Source organism: Mirounga leonina, unplaced genomic scaffold (genome assembly GCF_011800145.1).
Source record: "Mirounga leonina isolate KUSES-001 unplaced genomic scaffold, KU_Mleo_1.0 Mir_129, whole genome shotgun sequence".
In the NCBI taxonomy this organism is placed as follows: Eukaryota; Metazoa; Chordata; class Mammalia; order Carnivora; family Phocidae; genus Mirounga; species Mirounga leonina.
In genome coordinates, this window is record NW_023270323.1 from 14300527 (window position 1) to 14327909 (window position 27383).

Consider the following 27383-nt stretch of genomic DNA (forward strand, 5'->3'; position numbering starts at 1 on the left):
GACATAACAGTGTTTGGGCCATAAGACTCAGGGAGCCTCCAGTTATCATGTATTTATCACAACCATATTTCTGACACCCTGTGAGACACTTTATGTGTTTTATCTCTGATCCTTGCATACCTTCAAATTAAGTAATGTAACGCCCTTTTACAGAAAAAGAGTCTGAGGCAAAGAGAGGCAGGTTCTGTAGGCTGCTTGCAATCTTATCTCCATACCTGCACACTGGGGTCAGTAGTGCTCCTGCAGTCTCCTGTCTGGGTCAGTGTGATTGTCCCCTAACTGGTCTGACTGCCTTGCAGCCATTCTGCCGTGCCTTCCCACATCCCCTCCAAATAATTGTTCACACAGATTGATCTTGTCAAAATGTAAACTCAGAATGTGCTACCTGCTTAAAATTTGTCAGTGGTGTTTCCCATTGCTTTTAGGATTTAGGAAGCCCAAATTCCTTGTCATGGTCTACCATGGTAGATTTGGCCTCTGCCTGTCTCCATCCTCTCTCACCAGCCTCCTTGCACTCTGCACTCCAGGAGAGCCGAGAGCCTTCTCAGTTCTCAAATATGTGATGCTCCCTCCCATCCCAGTGCTCACTAAGCCTGGGACTAGCCCATCTTCCCCACCCCATCTCTCTACTCACCTTCACCCACTCACCCTTGAGGCTTCACTTAATCATCGCTCCTCAGGGAAGCCTCCCTGTGCCTCTGAGTCCAGTCAGTTTATTGTATGCTTTATAGAACCACATTGCTTTAGTAGAACCTATCAGTTTGTAATTATATTCTGGTTAGTGCAGTGATTCCCCACAGGAATGTAAGCCCTGTGCAAGCAGAGTCCACATTTATTTTTATTTGTCCCTGAATCCCAGTGCCTAACACAATGCCTGGCATGTGGTTGGTGCTCTCTAAATACTTGAATGAACGAATGAATTGATTTTGGAGTCGGGCATGGGTGAACCTGAAGGTTGGGGCAACAGTGGAGAATCCAGCTTTGAGAAGCTGTGGAGGCCAGAGGCAGAGCCTGGACCAGTGGGTCTAAATCACTATGTCTGTAAATTTTTCACAGAGGGATAGAAAGATAACATGATGGTAGCTAGAAGGATCAAGTAAAGGATTTTTTTTAATATCCCCAATGTTAACTGTAATCAACCAAGTAGAAAACAATCCAGCAACTAAGTTCATTGATAATCTACAAACTGAGTATCAGTCTTGAATATCTTACAACTACAATTTTGGCCTAACTGAATATTACATTAGGAATGAGTTTTGGGGCCTCTGGGTGCCTCAGTCAGTTAAGCGTCCAACTCTGGATCTCGGCTCAGGTCATGATCTCAGTCATGAGATCAAGCCCATTATTGGACTCCACACTGAGTGTGGAGCCTGCTTAAGATTCTCTCCCTCTCCCTCTGCTCCACCCCCTGCTCTTGTGCTCTCTCTTAAAAATAATAATAATAAATAAATATTAGAACATTTCCAAAAAAGGGAGTTTTATTAAAAGGAGGAATAACAATAGGAAATGTCTATGCCTCATTATATTTTTTGTTAACCCTTATATCGGTTTAGTATCAAATAACCACTTAAGTTTTCCAGTTGAAAATATCATCAGAGGGGCACCTGGGTGGCTCAGTCGTTAAGTGTCTGCCTTCGACTCAGGTCATGATCCCAGGGTCCTGGGATCGAGCCCCACATTGGGCTCCCTGCTCGGCGGGAAGCCTGCTTCTCCCTCTCCCACTCCCCCTGCTTGTGTTCCCTTTCTCTTGCTGTGTCTCTCTCTGTCAAATAAATAAATAAAATCTTAAAAAAAAAAAAAAAGGAAATATCAAAATTGTAAGAGAGAAATATGCTTATTGATTGACTATATTTTAATATAACATGCTGATTTCATTGAAATAGGCTAATACAAAATTCTAATTCAGCATCAACTCTACATCTGAATACCAAATGGAGGGTTAAGTATTACTTATGATTGCCATTATAGGTTTTTGGTTTTTTTTAAGATTTTGTTTATTTGACAGAGAGAGAGATAGTGAGAGCAGGGGGAGTGGGAGAGGGAGAAGCAGGCTTCCCGCTGAGCAGGGAGCCCGACACGGGGGCTCAATGCCCAGGCTTGAATCCAGGACCCTGGGATCATGACCTGAGCCGGATCCTTAACAACTGAACCACTCAGGTGCCCCACCATTATAGGTTTTAAATAGTGACTAAGAGGGGGAGAGAGAAGGCAGCAAAAGAACAGGAATGAGAGAGACAAAAAGAGAAGAAGACTGCTATTTATTTCTAGGTGATATGCGGGAAATACTGCCTGATCCTATTTCAGTGGAGACTTTCAGTTGTGTTTTGTGTGTGCGTGTGTGTGTTTTATTACCATTTTTATTGCTAAGGAATGCTTTCACAGGTGGATGGAAAGGGGTGAAGGGAGGATTTCTGAAGGATGCTGAGTGGGAATTAGTGATAATTGGAATGTAAACAGAGAGCACAGCTTTGGAGATACTGTGAAAAATTATTCAAAAATCTGAGGATTTTTTGAGTGAAAAATATGTAGATGTTTTCATAAAAAGTATGAATATGATAACTTCTTTAAATGGTTTCTTGTTAATTTTTAAATGTCCCTATAAAATTATCTTTATATATGTGAGTTTGTCAATTTTATACTAATTTATTTCAATAGCTTAGAGGTATAGAGATAAACGTGCATTCAAAATGATGCCTTAATTAAGGAAAATGCTCCAATGATGTCCTGAATTGTTTCAGATTGCAACAAATCTTGATGACATATATCACTTTATGTGTGGTACATTTTTTGGTGTTCAGCAAAAGATTTTGTTGAAAGAAAAAAGTCTGTGGGAAATAACTGTGGAATCACTTAGATACCTGACAGAAAAAGGACTTCTACAAAAAGACACTATTAATAAGTCTGAAGAAGAGATCCAGTATAGTTTTCATATTACAAAACTGGGACGAGCTTCTTTTAAGGGTAAGAGTTTACCTAAGTTACTGAGGAAGTGTGCTGGGAAAAAAATGGAAATTAAATCATTCTCTTTCTTTAAACTGGAACTGTAGTTTCGTATTAATAACATTAATCTTAAAAGCTATTAGACTACTTTAGCTTTTAAAAGTTGAAAAATGGGGACGCCTGGCTGGCTCAGTCAATAGAGCATGAGACTCATCTTGGGGTCGTGGGTTCAAGTCCCATTTCGCGTGTAGAAACTACTTGAAAAAAAAAATTCTTTTTTAGTAAATAAAAAGTTGAAAAAATGTTGGGTTTATGGTTTGGTTTTTGTTTTTGTTTTTTTAGAGAGGGAGGGGGAGGGGCAGAAAGAGAGAGAATCTTAAGCAGGCTCCACACCCACCATAAGTCCAACTTGTGGCTTGATCTCACAACCCTGAGATCATGACCTGAGCTGAAATCAAGAGTTGAACACTTAACCAACTGAGCCAGCCAGGCACCCTGAAAAATATTTTTAATTAAAGTAATTTAGGATATTGCAGAAATATTTGGGAAAAAAGATGGTCATCCCCCTTCACACACCCCTCCCCTAGCAATCATACAAATCTTAATATCTTACCAAGAATAACAATTTGGTGTATGTCTTTTCAGGCATTTTATGTACATTTCATTTCAATGCATAATACATACTTGTATATACGTTTAAGATTTTTTAAGCTTTTGTTTTTAAATAAACAATCATTTGTATTGTTCCAGAACTTGCTTTTTTTGCTTAATATCTTAAAAATTGTTCCATGACAGTGAAGTTTTTTCTTAATGGCTAATCATAATTTACTTAATGAAAAATAATACATGTGTGTTGTTTAAAAAAAAAAAAACCTTAGATCTCAGAATGATGTAAAGGAAAATCCCATTCTCCTGTCCCATTTCCACTCTCCCAGGGGCAACCACTGTTAACAATTTGATGTGTATCCTTCCATATATATTATTATGTATTTAGATAAATATGTATATGTATATTATATATGTATATGTGTATATGCGTATTTGCAAGTATATGTGTACAGATTTATACACATACATTCATACACATTTATATATGTTATTTTATAGTTTATTTTTTAAGATGAAATCACAGTTGTAAGTATTTTTTGGCAGCTTGCTTTTCTCACTTAAAATATTAGGAGCATCTTAACATGTCAGTCCCTTTAATCTACCTCATTTTTCTTTTACTACTATAATCACCCATGGTCTGGATACTGTAATTTAATTAACCATTCCCCTATTGATGGACATTTGTACTGTGTTTTTTTGTTTTGTTTTCTCAATTATAAACAAAGCTGCAATGGGCATCTCTATTTATGTGTTTTTGGGTGTGTGTGGAAATGTTTCTCTTAGATTTCCAAAAACAGAGTATTTGGGTCAGAAGGTACATACTTATTAAATGTTGATGTATACTATCAAAATGACCTCCAAAATAGTTGTGCTAAAATACATAAGAAAAGATTTTGGTGGGAGGATGGGTAAAATAGGTAAAGGGGATTAAGAGTACACTCATCATAATGAACACTCAGTAATGTATAGAATTGTTAAATCACTGTATTGTACACCTGAAACTAATATAACAATCTATGTTAACTATAAAGGAGTTAAAAAAAATTTAAGAGATTTTGAAGACTTTTTGCTATGTTTAGGTATAAACAAGACCTTTTTAAGATACCTTTTTCCCCCTTTGGTAATTATGTAAGATGAAATATTTGATCTTTCTTTTAGGAACTATAGATTTGGCTTATTGTGACATTCTGTACAGAGACTTGAAGAAAGGTCTCGAAGGACTTGTGCTCGAAAGCCTTCTTCACCTAATTTACCTAACAACTCCCTATGATATGGCTTCTCAATGTGTCCCTGACTGGATGATATACTTCAGGCAGGTGAGAATATAAGGTTCTTCAATATAGGATATTTTATTTATTAATGATGATGTAATTTTTGTCGAATGATTATTCACTTTTTTTCTCTACTAAATATATTTGAAATTGGGCCTTTCATGTTTCGGTTTTTAAAATAGTTATATGGCAATGGCATTTTCAGTTTGTTTAACTTAAATATTACTTTCCTATTAAATATAAACATGTTCATTATCGAAAAAATAAAGAAAGGTGCAGAAAAGAAAAGAGGATCATCCCTGGTCCCATTCCCCAAAGATAGTTACTGTTACGGTTTGGTGACCACTCCATTTTATGTTGCCTAGAATGTGAAGAAGCTGGGTTTTTTTTTTGAGATTTTTAATTACATGAAAGCTCTATCAGAGCCAAGCATGATGACTAAACCTAGTGATGTTAATACCTAAGAAGAAATGTCAGTTTTAGCACCAACAGGAAGGTACAGCTGGTCCTACCTGTTACAAAACCAGGTGGTAGAGTATAGTCTATTATGATTTTACTATGAGCAGGGCAGATACATGAACACATGTTAGGCAGAAGCAGTATGCAGCTCTTAATTGCAGGAAGTTAACTTTCTTTTTAATGTCATATTTTAAAATTGTAACTTAAGTTTTTAAGTGGTACTATATAATGCAGTTACTGTCAAAAGCTTTCCCTCTTCTTCCTACCCACCGCACGTGTCAATATTAAACATAACCACAAAGTCCATGGAAACCATAGTCCATAGTCACAGTGCTTGTGACCATACCTTTAAGTATTCTACTAAAATATGTTGTATTTTAATAATACATTTTTAAGCCATGAAAATGTGATATCACAGGAAATACTGGATTTGGTTCAAATGGCAAATTTTTAAAAGTTACAATTTGAGGGGCATCTGGGTGGCTCAGTCAGTTAAGCGTCTTACTCTTGATTTCAGCTCAGGTCATGATCTCAGTCAGGGTCGTGAGATTGAGCCCTGTGTTGGGCTCCACACTCAGCAGGGAGTCTACTTGAGATTTTCTCTCCCTCTCCCTCTGCCCCCCCACATGCTCACTCTCTCTCAAATAAATGAATAAATATTTTTTTTAAGTTACAATTTGATTTTTCTCTATGTTTACTCTTTTTAAATGTAGTTTAGCCAGCTCAGTCCAGCAGAACAAAATGTAGCTGCTCTTCTTGGAGTCTCTGAAAACTTTATTGGGAAGAAAGCATCAGGTCAAGCTATAAAAAAGGTACCGTAGTCTTTTTCTCTTCCTAAATAAGTTGATTTAGCAAAATTCATGCTGTTGTATCATCTCTTTTGTTGATTTGATCTTTTTGTTTTGTATTTTTTTCTTTAAGTTAATATAATTCCCATTTTACCATTTAAAACATGTGAGGACCAGAAATTTGGGCATTTTTTTTAAAACATTTTTTGGTTGGTGTGATGGCCTTTTTTTGTATGTGTAACTTTGCATTTCTGAAACACTCTGTCATGCACATATAAGCTTCTTAATCATAGGAGAAGGTAAACCTTATTAATCAATTTTTCTTAGGCTACTTATGGCTTACATTATAAAAATTATAAAATTTTGGATGCCTGGGTGGCTCAGATGGTTAAGCGTCTGCCTTCGGCTCAGGTCATGATCCCAGGGTCCTGGGATCGAGTTCCGCATAGGGCTCCCTGCTCCTTGGGAGCCTGCTTCTCCCTCTGCTTCTCTCTCTCTCTGTCTTTCATGAATAAATAAATAAAATCTTAAAATAAATAAATTAATTAAATAAAGTAAAATAAAAATTGTAAAATTTTATAAAATGTTTTTATGATAGTATATAATCCTGAAATAAGTTTAGTTCAAGGGAGAAAAATGTATTTTCTAGAACCTTTTTTTTTTTAAGTAATCTCTACACCTCATGTGGGGCTCGAACTCATGACTCCAAGATCAAGAGTCACATGCTCCTCTGACTGAGCCAGCCAGGTGGGCCACCCCCCATACCTAGAAACTTTTTATTAGGCATTCTACTTGGTGTCAGAGATTCTAAGATAGGGTGGGTTTGAGGTTTTCATTGTTGTTTGTTGTTCTTAAAGAACCCCCAGTCTAGTTAGTACTTGAACTACATAAAGCTGTAGAAGGTTGAAGTTGATAAATTAATACTTTTTTGTGTAATATTCTTACGGTGTTTTGAAGTTTAGTCAACAAATACGAAGCAAGTGTCTAATACACTAACTTTAAGAGGAATGGAAATAGGGGAGCCTGAGTGGCTCAGTTGGTTAAGTGTCTGCCTTCGGCTCAGGTCATGATCCCTGGGTCCTGAGACTGAGCTCCATGTCAGGATCCCTGCTCAGCGGGGAGCCTGCTTCTCCCTCATCCTCTGCACCCCCCCCCCACTTGTGCTCTCTCTGTCTCTCTCTCTCTCAAATAAATAAAACCTTTAAGAAAAAGAAAAATGGAAATAATTTTTTGGTAAACATTCCTTCAAATTCCTTAAGTTAATACCATTTTCTACCTTATAATACACTTTTTTTCATTTTTCATTTTGTTGGTAATCCAATCTTTATTGAAACCTAATTATCTTACCTGCCATTTCCCCCATATCTTTAAATTTACATAAATATTACTAATTTCATTTTGAAAAGTGAAAGATGGTGTTTACTCACATTTGAATTGAACGATGCCCTGTCCTATGTACTGCTATATCATAAAATTATAAATGTCTCTTTAGTAGTTCAGTGTTCATGTTATCACAATATTTTGATTGGGTCTTTTACCTCAGAAATACCTATGTTGTTTAGACATTCAAAATGTTAAATAAAAATATTTCTTAAAACAAACCTTTTATATACAACTTTAAAATAGAAAATAAAAACAAGGGCGCCTGGGTGGCTCAGATGGTTAAGCGTCTGCCTTCAGCTCAGGTCATGATCTCAGGGTTCTGGGATCAAGTCCCACATCAGGCTCCTTGCTTAGCGGGGAGCCTGCTTCTCCCTCTGCCTGCCACTCCCCCTGCTTGTATTCTCCCTTTCTCTCTCTCTCTCTCTGTCAAATAAATAAATAAAATCTTGAAAAAAGAAAAAAAGAAAATAAAAACAAAATCATGTTAATTTGGAACTCATTACCAAATAATAATCATTTCAAAATCTTTTTAGAATAATGCATCTTTTTAAACTTGAATCAGAATTTATTTTTGTTAATGAAATATAGTCAATAAATGTTCAGTTGTTTTAAATTCTAGAGAACATGATATTTACTTAAAATCAAGTTTATTTCTCTACATTGAAAAAGACACTCCCATTTTTCTTTAAATATTTCTTATAAAAGATCTTGAAATTGGCATAAAGCATCTTCTCCTGCCATGTAATATAATTATCATTTTTCTTGGCTTAGAAAATACATTCTAAGCAAAATCTACATTGACTCAAATTATAGTTAATAATGAAGGTGCACTAAAATTGGGAAATTAAAAAGCAATCTCTCTCTACTGGCGATTCAACTATCATGATTTTTCAGCTTAATGCTTTTTAAAAGTATCAACATGTAGAATCTGTAATTCATACAATCTTCGATATGCTACTGTAAGTTCTCATCCCATTCTTTTACCATCATAGGGGATATAATTTTATATTTTATACCCACTTTTTCTCCTTCCAGTTCATCTTTTCTTTCCTCTGATTTTAAGCATGAGTTACTCAGTTCCTAAGTTAGCTTGATATTGGCTGTGAAATACTTTACACAAGAACTGGTCACTAGTACACATGGGGTAGAGCCAGCCAGGAGGCAGGAGGGGCCAGAGCTGTCGTTCTGGGCAGCCCGCTCAAGGATGGCTCCCAGTCTTCCGGAAAGTGCTTGGCTTGGGGAAAGCAAACCCTCGCCTTGCTCCTTTTCAATTGAGAGCGTTTTAGGATTGGACCAGAAGAAAGACTGTGTTCCTTCAGTGAAACACCACAGACTGTGGGCAGACACCTGCAGCTCCTCAGGGAAAGATGATAACCTATGTGTGCATATCCCGAGCCTTCCTAATGGGGTCTCATTCCCTTGTACTGTGGATCACCCAGTACCAGAAGAAAGATTTTTGAAATACGAAAATTACTTTTCAGCCTCAGAAAGACTGTCTTTGAAAAGAGAGCTGAGTTGGTATAGAGGCCGGAGACCCAGAACTGCTTTTACTCAAAACCAGATTGAAGTGTTGGAAAACGTCTTTAGAGTTAACTGTTAGCCGGGCATTGATATCAGAGAAGACTTAGCTCGAAAATTGAATCTAGAGGAAGACAGAATCCAGATCTGGTTCCAAAATCGGCGTGCAAAGCTGAAAAGGTCCCATAGAGAATCACAGTTTCTAATGGTGAAAAAAAATTTCAACACAAATCTCCTGGAATAGATAGAAAACTAAATACGTGAGATTATCTTACAATTGCAGAACATGAAGAATCAATGGAAATATCAAGTGTTAAAAACGTGATGTTTTCTTTTCTGTATTTAATCTAAGTGTTGTCATTTTTTCCCTAAAATATATTGTAAATATTTACTGTTATAACATGGTACCTATTATACTTGGCACTTTTAGTTACAATAAAGGCCTTTCCTATATATTTTAACAAAATTTTCATAAAAAGCCAGCTATTTTTTAAGTGAGCAAATTTAATCTAATTAGTTAGTTTGCTAAAACTCATGACTAAGTGATTCCACAAGCTGGATTCAATTTACAAAATAATTCAAGTAAAATAATCTGAAGAACGGCACAAAGATCTGATCTGTTTCAATTACTTTTCTTCAGGTGCATTTTGAAACATGATTATTAGTTTCTCTTAATTTCTGGCATGAAGCAGTGAAAATTTCTCATCATCAATACAAATCCTTCTAGCATGCCAGTTTCATGTTTGTTTTTTTTTAAGCAAAATCATTATGGCAAGGTAGAGATAGAAAGGTATCAGTTGTCATATTCATATATATTATATTGCAAAAAGACTCAAACTGGAAATAAATGCAAATTTTTAAAATAAAATAAATAAATAAAAGAGGGGTGCCTGGGTGGCTCAGTCGGTTAAGCGGCTGCCTTCGGCTCAGGTCATGATCCTGGGGTCCTGGGATCGAGCCCCGCGTCCAACTCCCTGCTCAGCGGGGAGCCTGCTTCTCCCTCTCCCTCTGCCTGCCACTCTGCCTACTTGTGCTCTCTCTCTCTCTGTCAAATAAATAAATAAAATCTTTAAAAAATAAAAAATAAAAGAACTGGTCACTAGATAGTGCAGGCAAAAACAGGTACACAGAAATTGTCAACTACAGGTAGCATTTTTCTCTTTCAGTGTTTTAACTTTGGAAACATTAATTATTTATCATGACCATGTAGAAATCATAGAATCTAATATTTACTCTTAGTTTACAATATGGACAAGCTTATTAACATACCTATCTACATAAATGCATTTGTCTAATTACATTCACAAATAAATCCAACCTATAAATACCACAGTAAATGTAGTCTTCCCGGGCGCCTGGGTGGCTCAGTTGGTTAAGCGACTGCCTTCAGCTCAGGTCATGATCCTGGAGTCCCAGGATCGAGTCCCACATCAGGCTCCCTGTTCAGCAGGGAGTCTGCTTCTCCCTCTGGCCCTCCTCCCTCTCATGCTCTCTGTCTCTCATTCTCTCTCTCACAAATAAATAAAATCTTAAAAAAAAAAAAAATGTAGTCTTCCCAACTCCTTCCCTTCCTATATTCTTTTCCTAGGGCTACCACAACAAATTAGCACAAACTGAGTGTCTTAAAACAACAGAAATTTATTCTCTTGCCGTTCAGGAGGCCAAAAGTCTGAAATCAAGATGGCTCCTTCTGGAGGCTCTGAGGAGGAAAACATCTTGCCTCTCTCTTAGCTTTTGGTGCTTGCTGGCAGTCTCTGGTGTTCCTTGGCTTATAAATGCATTCCTCCAGTGTCTCCATTGGAAACATTGCCATCTCCACACTGCTTCTTACGTGTGTCACTCTGTGTCCTCTCCTCTTACAAAGACACCAGTCACTGAATAAAGAGGCCTAAAGGGTCTACTCTACACGCAAGATGATTTCATCTCAAGATCTTTAACTAATTACATCTGCAAAAATCCTATTTCCAATAATGTCACATTCACAGGTACCACAGGTTAGGAATGAAACATATCTTTTTGTGGGGGCAGACATGATTCAACCCACTACAGCTTCCCCTGTAGAAGGAAGTTTAAATTGGAAATAATTTGGCATATTTTCCTTTTTTTTATACTTGGAAAAATGATAATCTGAATTAATCTAAAGTACATATGGTAGAACTTAGTTTTATTTCTGTGGAATCATTCTATTCTGGCTTTCCTGTAGTATAACTTCATTCATATTACCTTTTGTCCAATTTCAATATAATGTACATTTTTAGCAGGTCCAGTACATAAATTCATTTGCTTGTGTCTTTCTAGAAGGTGGACAAGGACGTTGTCAACAGACTATACCTGTCTTTTGTTCTTTATGCCCTGCTCAAAGAGACCAACATTTGGAGTGTGTCTGAAAAATTTAATATGCCTCGAGGCTATATACAAAGCCTTCTCACTGGAGCTGCCTCGTTCTCCTCTTGTGTGCTACATTTCTGTGAGGTAATTCCATTAACTACACATGCCTTGTGCATCTTTTTGTTTTAACTTCTACTAAACTTGTAAACCAGTTAGTCATTATTTCCTCATTGTTGACTTGTTCTATTAATACAAAGCACTCAAACCTTATTTAAAATATATTTGTTTTTATCTGCTTATAAAAGTCCTATGTACTAACTTATGGTAAAGATACAAAAATGACAGACTCACCTAAAATATATAGCAAACAGGTAGAAAGCACCTAGTTATCCCTACTCTTAGAACCACCATTAATAGTTACAAGTATTTGGAATCAACTCTTAAAACAACAATTCTCCATCGATGTAGATTGTGTGAGAGTATCTTTCTTATGGTGATAACCATGGAAAGTGTTTGATTAGTGCATCACCAATACCCAGCAGCTACCTTGTCACTACTTGGGCCCATGCTCTCATGATCGCCAGCCACAGTATTTTGCCATTTTTTCTTCCAGTGTCTGGCAACTGCTTTAGGTTTCTATGTCAAATGTTTAGTTTATAAAATAACTCAAGAAGAAAACTTTATTTTGGCCATGTGCATTTGGAATGGATTTGTGTAAGACTTTACTAATGTCTTTACAAAAAGAAGCTTTCAGAGTTTCCTTAAATAACATAATAAAGCTTACCAGACTTTTCTACTCGGACAGTTTTGGGGATGAATTTATAATATAAGCCTTTTTTGGCTGCATTTAAATTTCTCCTAATTGAGTAATGTAATAATCCTTTCCATATTTGTTTCTATACTCAATTTTTTAAAAAACATTTTTCTCGCATGAATTCTATTTTTAAATTTGAATCTTCATTTTCCCTATCTTAAATTTCCATATTCTATGTATGTATATGGCAGTTAATTCTATCATATGTACTAATAAGTAAGTAATCCAAAATACTTGACTTTGGGTTGAATGATAATTATTTTAGCAAATTCACATTTCTTCATATCTCATACTTACGCTAAGTTTTAAATATTAGCTTACATTCCCTAATCATGTGCTAGCTAAGCAGAAGACAAAATTTATAGGTAATAAGAAGCTAGCCTTTAAAATGTATTTTCTTAAGTTTTCTGTGTTTGTTTTTCTTCATATTTAAAGATACTTCCCCTAAAGTTCTATCCCTTTGTTTTACTTAGGACTATAAGGATTTCAGCCTTCTAGACTTGTTCAAGTAAAAGAAACTATATTGAATTTGAAAAACAACTATAATTTGATGGTCGTTCCTAGAAACAATCTACCTGACAACTTGTGCTCTCATGAATGTATTTTCAGTATTTTAAAGTGTTTTTTTCTTCTTAAAAAGCTATGTAAGTTATATGAAATAGTACATCAATAGTGTTAGCTAAGATGCCTTTAACTACAAGTAACAGAAAAACCCATAGAAGTTTAAACAATAAGGAACAAAGATGATCATGTGGAACAGGAAAGCTAGAGCTAAGTCTGTTCAGGGTTGATGGATTCATCGTTCTGGTCAAGGTTTTCTTCTCTTTACTCAGCCATCTTTGGTGCATTGGCTGCTTTCCTAGTGGTCACAAAATAGCTGCCTAACGCTGTTCCATATATCACGAATGCTCACAGTGACACCCAAAGGTTAGAAAGCGACTTAAAAAAAAAAACAAAAAAAAACTACTACTACAGAAAATTTCAAACATAAAATAAGAAAATAATATAATAAATGCCCATTTACCCACCCACCTTTAACAGTTATTGACCCATGGCTTCCAATATTTTTATTGTCTTAAATATTGCTTCTGATATTTTTGTTGTTTTAAATATTGCTGCATCTTGCATTGGAATCCTTCCACGTGTAATATTTTGTCTTCAGGATAAATTCCCAGAGGTGGGAACTGTTTTCAGTTATTTGGGAAAGAAAAACTATGCATTCACTTGCTGGTGTTTTGGTGAAAAAATGAATAGAACTCTTCTCACTGGCTTATCTTTCAATTTTCAGTCTTCTTCCTCATCCCAAAACCAGTTTGTCAAATTCCTCAGTCTCTGCCCTTGTTTCCTTATAATAATTTTGTGTGGAATTATTGTTCATCTCTGGCTTAACCAAGTTTCAGAACTTACATCAGGGAACACCCTCTCTGAGCCCCCTACCAAGCCAACCAAACTTTGAAATAACTTAACCAGATTTAAATTCTGTGTATTTCTTTGTGTTCTGCAGGAACTTGAGGAGTTTTGGGTTTATAGAGCCCTTTTGGGAGAACTCACCAAGAAGTTGACTTACTGTGTAAAGGCAGAGCTAATTCCTCTCATGGAAGTGACTGGAGTTTTAGAGGTTAGTAGCTTACCAGTTTCCCAACTGAGGTGATTTCAACTAACAGAAAAATCAGGTTTTACTATTTTGTGATGTCTTATCACAAGGTAAGTAACAACAGCCTTATTCCTTATTGGTCAAGAGAGGGTGTTTTTTTGTTGTTGTTTTCCTCTTTAAATAGTTATCATGGCCTCCCAGAAGTCCCCTATAAATCTGGATAAGTCTTGATGAAAAAAAATCACACTTGTGAAAAAAAATAACAGTAGGGATAAAAGTGAGACTCCCCAAGTATATGTGTTCTACCATTCGTCCTTAGCATCTGTTCCTTCCTCCACTCCAATGAAGAATTACCTTCTGTCAGGTTAAACTCAGTGCTTGTTTCAGGAAGTGGTGATTCGGGGGCAACGAGGCTTATTTCTATTTCCTAAGAGAGTGAGAAGAAAGTATCCTCACCTGGTTTCTCAGCTTTCTGTTTTTAGCCAACTGTTGATTTCAGCTTATTCTGTTATTCAGTCCTTCAGTTGGAAGCATTCTTCTGCCTGAGAACACACACACACCCCAGCAGTTCCCTGAGTAGATGGTGAGAACATTAAGGATATTGGACTGGAACATCTTGATTGGGTGTCTAAAATAATTTATGCCCCTCACCTGAGTGCCTTAATGGATTTCTCATTCCTGATTGCAACACACATCGGTTAACTTAAGCTGCACAGAAAGCTGTCTTGCAGTCAGATGGGAACCACCCAAATTCATCTTTTAAAATTTCTCAGGATTCGGATGTGTTATCTCTTCATGTTTATTATTACCTTAGTCTGTTTCTGTCTCTTGCATGTGAAATTTTTCCCTTCAGTAAGACACTTGATTATTTTTTCCTAATCCCAAATTCTGACCCTGCTGATTTGTGTAATACCTTTCAGGGTCGAGCAAAACAATTATACAACGCAGGCTATAAAAGTCTGATGCACTTAGCTAATGCAAATCCTGAAGTGTTAATAAGGACAATTGATCATTTATCAAGACGCCAGGCCAAGCAAATTGTTTCATCAGCAAAGGTAAGCCAACAAACCATTTTTTACCCTTCATGATATTTTGTAGTGTTATCTCCTTATACTTTGGACATAAAAGCAAAAACATCGAACTATAGACACAAAAGTGTATACTCACAATACGTGGATAAAATAGTGCATCTGTTATGATACAAGGCTTGCTAGAAAGAGAAAAAGCACCTCCTAAAAATTAGACAATCTTAAGAGTCCCCTGAAGTACAGGGAACTCTGGAACTCACGGAATTCTGCCTCCTCACCCTCTTCACAGAAGGCCTTTCCTCAGCATCCCTGACATCTGGTCTTCCCACCTTTGCGTGCCTTCATTGACATGAAGCTTACAACCTCAAAAATTAGGTAGTTCTATTTTTGGACACTCTTAGTGTTCCAAAAAGCACCCCAATAAACTGTTGCCTTCTTACAATGTCCACCATTAGATTGTAAGTACTACCGTCTAGAACTAGTCTATTTTCTTTGTTCCTATGGTAGTTTTTCACATATTTGAAAACAGCTCTCTTTGTTTCCAGGCATTTCTCTTTTCTGCTTCTTTCATCCATATTAAATAATCTAGTTTTAGGCAATTTACTATCCTAGTTATCCTTTTCTAGATGTGGGCCAATTTGTCTTTTTGACCTGTCCCCATCATTACTGGATTTTCTTACTTTTGGGGTACATCTGTCAGGTTCTAATTTTAGGAACAGAAAGCACACAATAATGTGAAGAGGAAAGTTTAATATAAAGAATTAGTAACTAGTAACAAAGCTTATTCGTCGGCTTCTAAGGGGTAAACAGAACTGCAGCAACCATGGGAAGGAATAATGCGAAGAACATCCACCCTCACCCCACACCACCCCCTTTGGATGGGCTTCATACTTCATCAGAGAGGCTTCATCGGAGAGGGTGTGGCTGTGGCTCACCAGAGAGCAAATGAGTTCCTTGTGTCCCAGCCAAGGCTTGAAGCAGGAAGCTGCCCACCAGGATGCTGACAGAACTGCCAGGAAGCTCCCCGGAGTGTGCTATGGAACTTGCTTGGAAGCTAGCTTGAGTACCCATGGAACTTGCTGGAAAGCTGTCTGCAGGGATGCTGTTGAAACTCACTGTAATGAGGGCCACCAGATCAGCATACCAGACTAGCACTGCAGGAGCCCTAAGAAAAAGACACACCAAAACCGGGAGGAGAAGCCCCTTCTCCTGCAGTGCCTCCAGTGCCCTCTACTGACCAAGCTGAATATTGTACCCGCTGGCAAAGGAGAAGTGTTTACAGGATCCAGCTCTAGAGTTATCTGTCGCCAGCAGGACCATGAGGGATGGATTTGGAGCTGAGAAACAATAAAATTAATAACTAGTTCTCTCTTTGTTTAAATAACTAGTACTCTTGCACAAGATATTCCATGTTCAGCTTGCCTTAGTCATGGAATCAGCCGTTTTTCCAAAGAGTCCTAATTCTTTTTGGTGAGGAAACCCAAGTTTGAGGGGCTAAGTATGCTCACAATGAGAGAGATATCATTGTTTCTAGGTTCTCTTAGCAGAGAGAGCCTGTATAAGCCTGTATATTTTTCTATACTTACATATAAATTCTTAAAGGCCATGAACTCATACTGATAACTCCAATTCTAATTTTCCCAGGTACATACTGCTGCATAACAAAGTTTTACATCAAAATTTAGTGGTTTAAAACAGCTCTTTTATTTTGCTTATGTTTTTGTGGATTAGGAATTCTGGAAAAGTTTAGCTGTGTGATTCTTACTTGGAGTCTCATGCAATTACAGTCAGATTTTTACTGGGGCTATAGTCATCTGAAGGCTTGACTGAATTGGATACCCAAGATGGTTCACTCACATGAAAATTGGCTGCTACTTAGGGCTTTCAACTGGAGCAACTACATATGGCCTTTCCATGGGGCTTGGGTTTCTTATGGCATGGCAGCTCGGTTTCAAGAGGAAATGTCCAAAGAGTGGACATTTTGAGAGATCGAGGCAGAAAAGGCAGGAAATATTCTGAACTAACCTCAGAAGTTAAGTAGTGCCACTTCTGCGGTATCCTATTGGTTACTAGAAGGCCATTAAGATCAGCCCAGATCTAAAGGAAGAGGAATTAGACCCCACCTCTACATGAGGGGACTGCCAAATAATTTGCAGTCATCTGTAATGTCTGCTCTCTGGTCACAGATTATTTACATTCCTCCCACATGCAAAATTACTCATCCCTAAAAGATTTATCCCTTTATGGCTTCAGACTCAGGCTCAAGGTCCAGTATTTCTCCTAAATCAAGCCTAGGTGGAGGTGATGCTCCTTGAGCACAATTTCACAAATATATTCCTCTTACTCTGAAGATCTGTGAACTAAAGAGATACAGATACAATGGTGAACAGAGACAGGATAACCACAGTAAAATCCCATTCAAGAAGAGGGAATATGTGTGTTACATAGAAGCAATTCTGATATCCAGCCAGGCATATGTGGCCAGTTCCTTGATTAGGACTTAATTCTCCCTGGGAATGATTCTTCCTGGCTTTGAATTCCCTCATCTGAATCATTCTTTATTTCCCATAAGTAGTGGCCCTTGTTTGCAGCTGGGTAGCTTTCTCAGTCTTCCCTGTCCAGAGAAGTTCAAGCATTCAAAAGTTCTTTTTATTTTGTACCATCTCTGTCCCCTCTTATTCAATCTGGTATAATTTCTTTTAAAATATTATGTGTTTCTCGGGGCGCCCGGGTGGCTCAGATGGTTAAGCATCTGCTTTCGGCTCAGGCCATGATCCCAGGGTCCTGGGATCGAGTCCCGCATCGGGCTCCCTGCTCCTTGGGAGCCTGCTTCTCCCTCTGCCTCTCTCTCTGTCTCTCATGAATAAATAAATAAAATATTTTAAAAAAAAAAAAATAAAATAAAATAAAATATTATGTGTTTCTCATTTATCTATAGCTTAAGTTTCTTTTTTTTTTTTTTTTTTTAAGTAAGCTCTGTGCTCAGCGTGGGGCTCAAACTCATGACCCCAAGATCAAGAGTTGCAGGCTCTACCAACTGAGCCAGCCAGCCGTCCCTAGCTTGGGTTTCTTATAGCATGGTGCTGGGATATGCGAGGGAGCATTCAAGAGATCTTGGAATGGTCTCATTCCAAGAAACCAACGCAAAAACTGTAGTTTCTTTTGACAGACCCCTGAAAATCATGCAGCATCATTTCCACTACATTCTGTTAGTTACCTGAATCACAGGTTCAAGAGAAGAATTAGATCCCATCCATCAATGTAAACATCAAAGAGTTTCCAGTCACCTTTAATGCATACTGATCCCACACTACAGGGCTCACTGTAGTCTTAGCTCTTCTCATATTTTTAGTTCCTTTCTCCAACAGTGAGAAACCCAGCTCCTGTCTTCATCAACATAGTCATCTGTTTTGCTCAATCCTAGAATGCACTGAAAATAATTTCTGAATTGTTAAAGCATACTATTGCAAAAAAACTAAGGAGTTAGTATTATTTACAGCTCTTTTTGTCTTTAGTCTGAGAATATATAATTGAAATAATATGCTCAAATGTTACTTTTCTAAAAAATCTGCTTCACTGTGGTTATGTAATTCGTTTGAAGAGCAGTTAGAGTCTGTTTGTGTTCCATTTTAGTTCCCCCCATCCTTACGAATTTTTTTTAGTATATAAAACATGAACATATTTTCTTTATTTTAAATTGAAATAGTTTACTAGGATATCTTTATTTTCTTTTATTTCTGGAATTTTCCTTGGATTGTAGTTTTGTTTTGTTTTTTAATATGTTTATGTATTTGAGAGAGAGAGAAAGCACACACAGATATGCACATGTGAGTTGGGGGTGCAGAGGGAGAGAATCTCAAGCAGACTCCCCGCTGAGCATGGAACCCAACCGGAGCTTGAACCCATGACCCATGAGATCACAATCTGAGCTGAAGCCAAGAGTCAGTTGCTCAACTGACCAAGCCACCCAGGCGCCCCAGATTGTAGGTTTACATATTAGTTCAATATGATTCACTGCTTAATTTTTCTTTCTTAGCAACTCCAATTATATGTATGTTGAATCTTCTTTGCCCATCTTCCATTTCAATCTCTCTGGCCCTTTTTACTTCTTTCTCTCTTTCTTTCTTTCTTTCTCTCTTTCTTTCTTTCTTTCTTTCTTTCTTTCTTTCTTTCTTTCTTTCTTTCTTTCTTTCTTTGAGAGAGTACAGGTAGGGGGGCAGAGGGAGAGGGAGCAAAACTCTAAGCAGACTCTGCACTCAGCACAGAGCCCAATGCAGAGCTTGATCTCAGGTTCCTGAGATCACAACCTGAGCCAGATGCTTAACCAACTCTGCCATCCAGCCGCCCTTTTACTTCTTTCTTTATCTCATTTTCATTATCTTGTTTTCTTGCCCCACCCCTGTTCCTGCTCCCATTACCCTAATTAAGTTTTATTATAATCTATTCTTCTTTGATCACTTTGTTAGTTTTTATTTCTAATATGATTTTGCCTGTTTCTTCTAATTCTTGCCTGAGCTTACTCAACTTTTGTTTCATTTCTTCCTGTTCTGGGTCCATTTCTGTTCTTAGTTTGGGACTTATTGAGGGTGTGTTTTTCCCCCATATCTCCAGATGTTTGTTTGAGAATATTTAATTCAGTTTGGAATGTTGCATCACAACTTTTCTGCTTCGTAGTTTGCTTTCAGAAGAATAAATTTTTATGAGCTGGAGAACTTTGATTCTCATTTTGTTTCCTTTTATATAGTAATGTAGTATAATAAGAACTGCTTATGCCCCTGCATTTCTCAGACAGAGATGGCCATCTGGAGTGGCTGATGAGAATTCTAGTTCAAGAGTCTCTCTTCTGTCAGTGTTGCAAAGGATAGTTTGGGGTGGGAGAGGAGTGCAAATAAAAGTGTGTTCTTTGATTTTTTTGAATTTCCTTTTGTCTTACAGGATCCGAAATTTTACCCTCTTATTTCTTTTTTCACTCCCTGCTCAGCCTAAGGGGCTCTTCTCCCTTTTTACTTGTCTTCTCCCCCAGAGGCATTACCTTTCCAAGACTGCTTTCTAGAGTTTCATGCACTTTAAATCCCTTCTTATAGACAATGCTTCCATCTATCAAGAGTCTTTTCTCAGTATTTTTATACTTGGGGTAGCCTTTCTCTCTCTGAAGGTGATTGTATTTAATCTAAGACCTGTTTCCCTCTTCTCCTTCCCATGTATTTTTTTCTCAATCTCACCTTGATCTCTGCAATCCCTTGGAGTGGGAGCCTGAGAAATGGTTCTGCTGGAAATTGGCAGGTATTTTTACTATGATATGAAGGTGATGGTGTTCTCTGTATTCTAGTAATGCTGGCCCCATGGGTTTTGTGCAGTGTACTGGCTGTTCTCATTGATCTGTATAGTTTTTGGAGGATGCATTGGGAGATTAGTTTTACTTGGTCGCCATTACCTCAGCTACTGGAAAGCTTGCCTCGTTGCATTTTAATCTCTTCTATTTATAATGCTATGTAATGCTGTGCTTTATATCACATGGATAGAGTGGGTTTTTCACTTTCATTTTGTGTCCTATGATTTTTTTTCTCTATGTGATTTTGCTGAACTTTTTGTTATAAAACTTATGTAACAGAAGTAATGTACATACTGCACCCCAATATACACAACACCCAGCTGCAGCAAACACCAAAACTGTATTTCTGGTTTTTTGTTTTTTGATTTTAAAGTTTATTTTTTTAGTGATCCCTACACCCACTGTGGGGATTGAACTCACAACCCTGAGCCCGAGAGACTCTACCAACTGAGCCAGCCAGGCACCCCTATTTCTGGTTTTTACAAGAAAGAGGGAAAATCGTTACTCAGCAAATATTCCTTGACATCTACTATGTGCCATATTCAGAAATACTTTCTTGACTCTTATGTTTCTTTGGAAATTAGCCATGTTAATTTTAGGAGCTTGAATAAAACTTTCCTTTGAAACACTGATAGGTTTTTAAAAGATAGCATACTAAACTTTGAGGAATAATAAAAAGCGCATATAAAGGATAACATTTTCAAGAGCTAATTAAATTTTTGCAAAATTGCCTTAAATTTTATAGATCAAAAGTTAATTTTTAAGTGGCTGAGTCTTCAATAAAACAGATCTTTGAGAGTGATAAAGCTCCTTTATTTTTGGGATTCCAAAAGCAGTGATCAGCTAAAATGGCTTTAGCTAAATGCTGTAGTTTCTTTGACTATAATCACTTGTACTGAAGTGGCTATTTTTCAGTCTCATTATTAGTTTTAATGCCTACATCGCTGGTGTGTAAGGGTTCAAGGATCTAGTAGGCGGTGGTAAAAATGGTAGCAGTTCCTGACAATGCATATTTTGGCCTCATGTCTTGATGTCTTTATTGTAGATGCTGTTGCATGAAAAAGCAGAGGCTTTACAAGAGGAAGTGGAAGAGTTGCTGAGGTTGCCTCCTGATTTCCCCGGTATTGAGGTCTCTGCCGCTGAAAAGGCGTGAAGCTGTCTGACAAGCATTTTCAAACAGGAATGATTTATTGTACCTATTTTTCAATTAAATATTCCCTATAATTTATAAATGAAAAAAAATACATTTTAATTATACATGAAGAACTGTGGATGATGTTTTAAATATACCTCTCACCCTTCCCACTAATAATCCATCTTCTTCAATACTTGCACATTATTTCTCTGCTCAAAAATCTAGTGTCCACCACAAAATGCGATCCAACTCCCTCAGCATATCTCCAGCCTACCTTTGCAGCCAGACCTTTTATTATTCTCTTATACATTTTTTCATCAAACTAGACTATTTGAAATCCCAGAATTTTCCCTGGGATTTCCAAACCCTTCATTTCCTAATTGTTTTTTGCTACCCCCAGTGCATGAAAAATTATCTTTAAAATGTACTATATGGGTGCACTTGGGTAGCCTAGTTGCTTGATCGTCCAACCCTTGGTTTTGGCTCAGGTCATAATCTTAGGGTCGTGAGATCGAGCCCTGCGTCAGGCTCCATGTTCAGCATGGAGTCGGCTTGAGATAATCTCCTCTCTCCCTCTGTCCTTTCCCCCACTCACTCGTGCATGCACACACACACACACACACACACTCTCTCTCTCTCTCAAGTAAATAGATAAAAAATCTTTTTAAACAATGTACTGTATGCTTCAAATTCTCAAATACTGTCTCCCCTATGAAATTGTCCAAGTACATCCTCATCCCCACCCCATACATGGGTTCTTCCCCTCCTGTAAGTATTCTGAGCCCTTCATTATGCCCATGTCTTTTTTCATACTGGTAATTTGAAATCTCATGGAGGGCCAAGACCTTTTTTATCATCTTCATATGCCACATGGCACTTAGCCCAGTCCATCACACAAAGTAGGGACCTGTGCAAAGAATGAATACAACCCAAATTAACAATTCAAAGATTCTTTTTAAACACAACTTAAACATTGCCTCTCCCCCATCCTTTTTAAATTTATAGCTCAAATATACACGGCTAGTTATCTATAGGTAAAACGGTAATAACTAGCAATGTTTTTGAATGCTGGACTGACTTAAAGTTTTACTCACCTGTCTGAGATATCCATTGGAAACATTGCAAAAAGATCCACAGTCTAAGTTCTTCGTGCCTTAACATTTTAGACTACACTATTATAACCGTCATTTGCCTGGTAATTTCTATGTGCCAAGTACTGTTGTAAGTCTTTCATGTGACTAATTTAATCCTTACAACAACACTGTAAGGCCCATACTATTATTTCCATTTTACAGATAAGTAAACTGAGACACAGAGAAATTAAAATAACTTTCTCAAAGTCATGTACAAGTTAGTTGCAGAGCAGGAATTCAGGACCCAGGCTCTCCCATCCAAAGTGTGTGCACTTAACATTCATACAGTATTGTCTTAGTAGAATCCGCCCATTTTATCCCCTCTTAAGTGTCCCTTTCCCCTGGCCTTGATCTTATCCCTAGCATCACATCTCGTTCATTGACACTCTGCCCTTAATGTGAGCCAAAGTATGGCATCCAATGTCTTAGTAAAACCTTGGGTTTCACCGCACGTATTCTACTTGTTGCAGCTAAAAAGGTTGTGAAAGAGCAGCTGTCTAGCCTGCTGGCCGCTCGGGCCCAGCCACTGAGGTGTGTTCACCGTGGTTCATAGTCCAGCTTTTGTTTTTTTGTTTTTTGTTTTTTTTAAAGATTTTATGTATTTATTTGACAGAGAGAGACACAATGAGAGAGGGAACACAAGCAGGGGGAGTGGAAGAGGGAGAAGCAGGCCTCCTGCGGAGCAGGGAGCCGGATGCGGGGCTCCATCCCAGGACCCTGGGATCATGACCTGAGCCAAAGGCAGATGCTTAACGACTGAGCCACAAGGCGCCCCTGTTTCTTCTGAGTATTTTAAATAAAAATAAATTTTTTTGTTTTAAGAATTTTGACTCAAATACTGTATGTTTTAACTTATATGTGGAATCTAAATAAGCCAAACTCATAGAAACAGAGTAGCTTGGTGTTTTGCCAGAGGCTGGAATGGGGGAGTAGGGGGAATGGGGAGATTTTGGTCAAAGGGCACAAACTTCCAGTTATAAGATTAATAAGTTCTGGGGATCTGTGTACAGTATGGTGCCTATAGTTAACAGTACAGTATTATATACTTGAAAGTTGATAACAGAGTGCATCTTAAATGCTGTGACTACACACAAAAAATAATTATGTGAGAGGTTGGAGATACTAACTTTATTGTGGTAGTCATTTTGCAATATATATATATATATAAGTCTTCAGGTTGTACACCTTACATTTCATATGTTATATATCAATAATACCTCAATACAGCTGGGAAAAAATTTTTAACTCAAATGTGTATGATATCTGGTATGGTGGACAGAATTAACACCCCACTACCCTACCCAAAAGATCCCTACCTCCTAATCTTTGGAAAGTATAAATATGTCATGCTACATGGCAAGGGGGAATTAGCACTGTAGATGGAGTCAAGGTTGGCAATCAGCTGATCCGGAGATGGAGAGATTATCCTGAATTATCTAGGTGGTTCCATTGTAATTACAAAGGTCCTTATAAAGGAAAGAGGGAGTCAGGAGAATCAGAGTCAGTCAGAGGATAATAATTTAAGAGACTCAACCAGCCATTGCCGGCTTTCTGGGTGGAAGGGGGTCTCAAGCCAAGGAATGCAGGCAGCCTCTAGAAGCTGCAAAAAGCAGGGCGCCTGGGTGGCTCAGTTGGTTAAGCGACTGCCTTCAGCTCGGGTCATGATCCCAGGGTCCTGGGATCGAGTCCCGCATCGGGCTCCCTGCTCTGGGGAAGCCTGCTTCTCCCTCTCCCACTCCCCCTGCTTGTGTTCCCTCTCTCACTGTGTCTCTCTCTGTCAAATAAATAAATAAAATCTTTAAAAAAAAAAAAAAGCTGCAAAAAGCAAACGAACAGATTTTTCTCTTAGAGCCTCAGAAACGAACTCAGCTCTGCTGACACCTGTTTGCCTACTGAGACCCTCTTGAGACTTCTGACCTTCAGAACTGTAAAATAATAGAATTGTGTTATTTTAAGCCAGTGGTTTGTTGGTGATTTGTTCAACAACAGGAAGCTAATAAATCTGAAAATAGCATGGAACACAATTGGAAAACCACCATCCTAGAGGACCCCTTGTGGATCACAGCATATGAACAATCTAAGTTAAATGTGTTATGCCTGTTGAAAGGATGATTTTATATTCCTGAAAATTGTAGAAATTCACTGTGACAAATGCCTACCATTTCTTTAAAGATTTATTTATTTATTTGAGAGAGAGAGAGAGAGAGAGTGGTGGGGAGGTCCAGAGGGAGAGGGAGAGAGAGTCCCAAGCAAACTCCATGCTGAGCACAGACCCCGGCACGGAGCTCTATCCCACAACCCCGAGAGCATGACCAGAACCGAAACCAAGAGTTGGACGCTCAACCAACTACACCACCCACGTGCCCTGCCTACCATTTTTATTAATTGCACTTTTCTCCAGTGAAAAGATTTTTTTTTTTTACTTATCCTGTTAACAACAGCTTAAGTAAAATGTAAAAGTCCTACCCCTGGTTGATTAAAAAACAACAACAACAAAAACCATACAATTACCATGGACACTGGAAGTTTCAATCCCTAACTGAGGAGTTTTACAAGCCATCTAGTCTATGAAATTTCCCCACACCTTTTTTTTTCCTCTCTTAAATGAGCATAAAGTGTGTTATAATAATAAAGAGATCTGTGTAAAACTATGAAAATATGGGCCAACAGCAAGGGAAGTGTAAAGAACTAGTTGTTACAATGCTGTATGCTAAACAATTTTTTCCTTGTGGTAAAATATAATATTGTCTGATCACAAACAAAATTGGAGGAAATCCACAGGCAGTAGCCTGACTCCTCACTCTGTATAAAGTGTAGTAACACCACTTGGATTCTGAATAAATTTGTAAGCACTTTGAGCATTAGGATAACAGCCTATTGCTCATCCTAGAAATGATGAAGGAATTCAACATCATTTTGTTGAAATTTGCCAAAGCTGTTTGAAAGCTCCATGAAAATATCTAAATGCATTTTACTGAAGGTTTTGGATATACTTAGCCTGATGCTTGATACTGATGGAAAACAAAAGGTGGGATATTTGGTTCTTGTTTCCTGCATGGTTACATGAACCATGAACCACTGGTGTAACAGATGGAACAGGGTACGAAAGACCAGTGCTCATAGACACTACAGAGAGAGAAGTGGGAGGTGGAGTTTTTGAGAAAGACCTGGTGGAAGAGGTCGGCCGTGAACTAGATGCTAACAGGGCAGGGTAACTGGGAATGTCTGAGATAGAAAGGGAGAAGGACATCTGCGGGAGGGCAGACATGAAGGTAGTCTTCTAGCCGAGGTAAACAAAGTGAAGGCTAGATCCCATACCATCTGGATATCTGAGCTCTTAAAACAGTAATGAGAAGCCAAAACAACAACAACAAACAAACAAACAAAGCTGCAGCAAATGGTTAGTACTCTCTACTTTCTAATCTGGTGTCCCTCGTGATCAATGAGAGGCACTGATGACACCTGACCGAGGTGCACACATGTGGCCACCATGTGGACAGAGCCATGTGGAGATCAAGTTCATAACCTCAGCCTTGTTAACACTGTGATCTGTGTAAAGTAACTTTTGCTCCCTAGGGCAGATACAAAATGTGGATTTGGCCTTTGTCAAAGATAAGCTGGACACCAGTTAGAGTGGCAAGAATAGACTTTATTCAGTAATAACCACTGCAATGGGGAAGAGGGTCCAGTGTGACCAGAGCTCAACTTCTATCCATGAAGAAGGGCTGGGTGTTTTAAAGCCAGAATGAAGGAGTAAGGAGGGGAACAAGTGGGAGTCCCAGCAGACTGGATTTATTCATTGGTGCTTATCTGGAGGAGAAGCAGACGTCTAGTATCTTTGTGACAGGAGGTAGTGGTACAAGTTAGAGCAAGCTGCCCATTGCCTGGGTGGGAGATCTGGAGGTGCCCTGCACATCTGCATTTCAACAGGCAGCTCCAGGTTCTTGAGAAGGCAGTGCTGGGTGGTAGAAGGTCTGCATCTCAAAGGTGGGGAGATGTTCTTTAACCTCCATGTATTTGTGGTCCCTCCAAATTTTTTCTTGTGGTTGACTTCCAGTTTAATAGCATTGTGGTCTGAAAATATGCATGGTATGATTTCAATATTTGTACCGGTTGAGACCTGATTTGTGACGCAGGATGTGGTCTATCTTGGAGAATGTTCCATGTGCACTTGAGAAGAATGTGTAGTCTGTTGCTTTAGGATGGAATGCCCTGCACATATCTGTGAAGTCCATCTGGTCCAGTGTGTCATTCAAAGCCCTTGTTTCCTTGTTGATCTTCTGTTTAGATGATCTGTCCATTGCTGTGAGTGGACTCTTAAAGTTCCCTATTATTATTGTATTATTATCAATGAGTTTCTTTAATTTTGTTATTAATTAGTTTGTATATTTGACTGCTCCCAAGTTGGGGGCATAAATATTTACAATTGTTAGATATTCTTATTGGATAGACCCTTTTATTATGATATAGTATCCTTCTTCATCTTTTATTACAGTCTTTGGTTTAAAATCTAGTTTTTCTGATATAAGGGTGGCTACTCCAGCTTTCTTTTGATGTTTATTAGCATGATAAATGGTGCTCCATCCCCTCACTTTCAATCTGGGGGTGTCTTTGGGTAGAAAATGAGTCTCTTATAAGCAGCATATCAATGGGTCTTATTTTTTTATCCATTCTGATACCCTATGTCTTTTGACTGGAGCATTTAGTCCATTTACATCAGAGTAATTTTTGAAAGATCTGAATTTAGTGCCATTTTATTACCTGTAAAATCACTGTTCCTGTAGATTGCCTCTGTTCCTTTCTGGTCTTTGTTACTTTTGGTCTCTCTTTCTGCTCAAAGGATCCTCTTTAATATTTCTTGCAGGGCTGGTTTAGTCCTCACAAATTCCCTTAGTTTTTGTTTGTCCTGGAAGCTCTTTATCTCTCCTTTTATTCTGAATGACAGCCTTGCTGGATAAAGTATTCTTGGCTGCATATTTTTCCCATTAACATGTTGAATATATCATGCCATTCCTTTCTGGCCTGCCAGGTCTCTGTGGACGGGTCTGCTG

At 38.0% G+C, this 27383-nt stretch overlaps 1 protein-coding gene and 1 pseudogene across 7 annotated transcripts in view; both read left to right on the plus strand.

The window, feature by feature from the left end:
• HELQ (helicase, POLQ like) overlaps nucleotides 1–21554 on the plus strand; it is a 51497-nt gene extending 29943 nt beyond the window's left edge. For 2 of the 7 annotated variants that reach the window (XM_035004618.1, XM_035004621.1), the window contains 7 exons: nucleotides 2739–2961; nucleotides 4708–4865; nucleotides 5993–6091; nucleotides 11267–11440; nucleotides 13615–13728; nucleotides 14625–14759; nucleotides 21110–21554. In XM_035004618.1, the coding sequence (XP_034860509.1) occupies nucleotides 2739–2961; nucleotides 4708–4865; nucleotides 5993–6091; nucleotides 11267–11440; nucleotides 13615–13728; nucleotides 14625–14759; nucleotides 21110–21217 (1011 nt within the window). In that variant the 3' untranslated portion in view covers nucleotides 21218–21554. Of the gene's footprint in view, nucleotides 1–2738; nucleotides 2962–4707; nucleotides 4866–5992; nucleotides 6092–11266; nucleotides 11441–12583; nucleotides 13031–13614; nucleotides 13729–14624; nucleotides 14760–15532; nucleotides 16290–21109 lie in introns of those variants that run through there. The other 5 variants (XM_035004615.1, XM_035004616.1, XR_004679180.1 and 2 more) reach the window with 5 other exon arrangements.
• On the plus strand, nucleotides 8186–9270 carry LOC118010379 (annotated as a pseudogene).
• Nucleotides 21555–27383: the final 5829 nt, after the last annotated feature.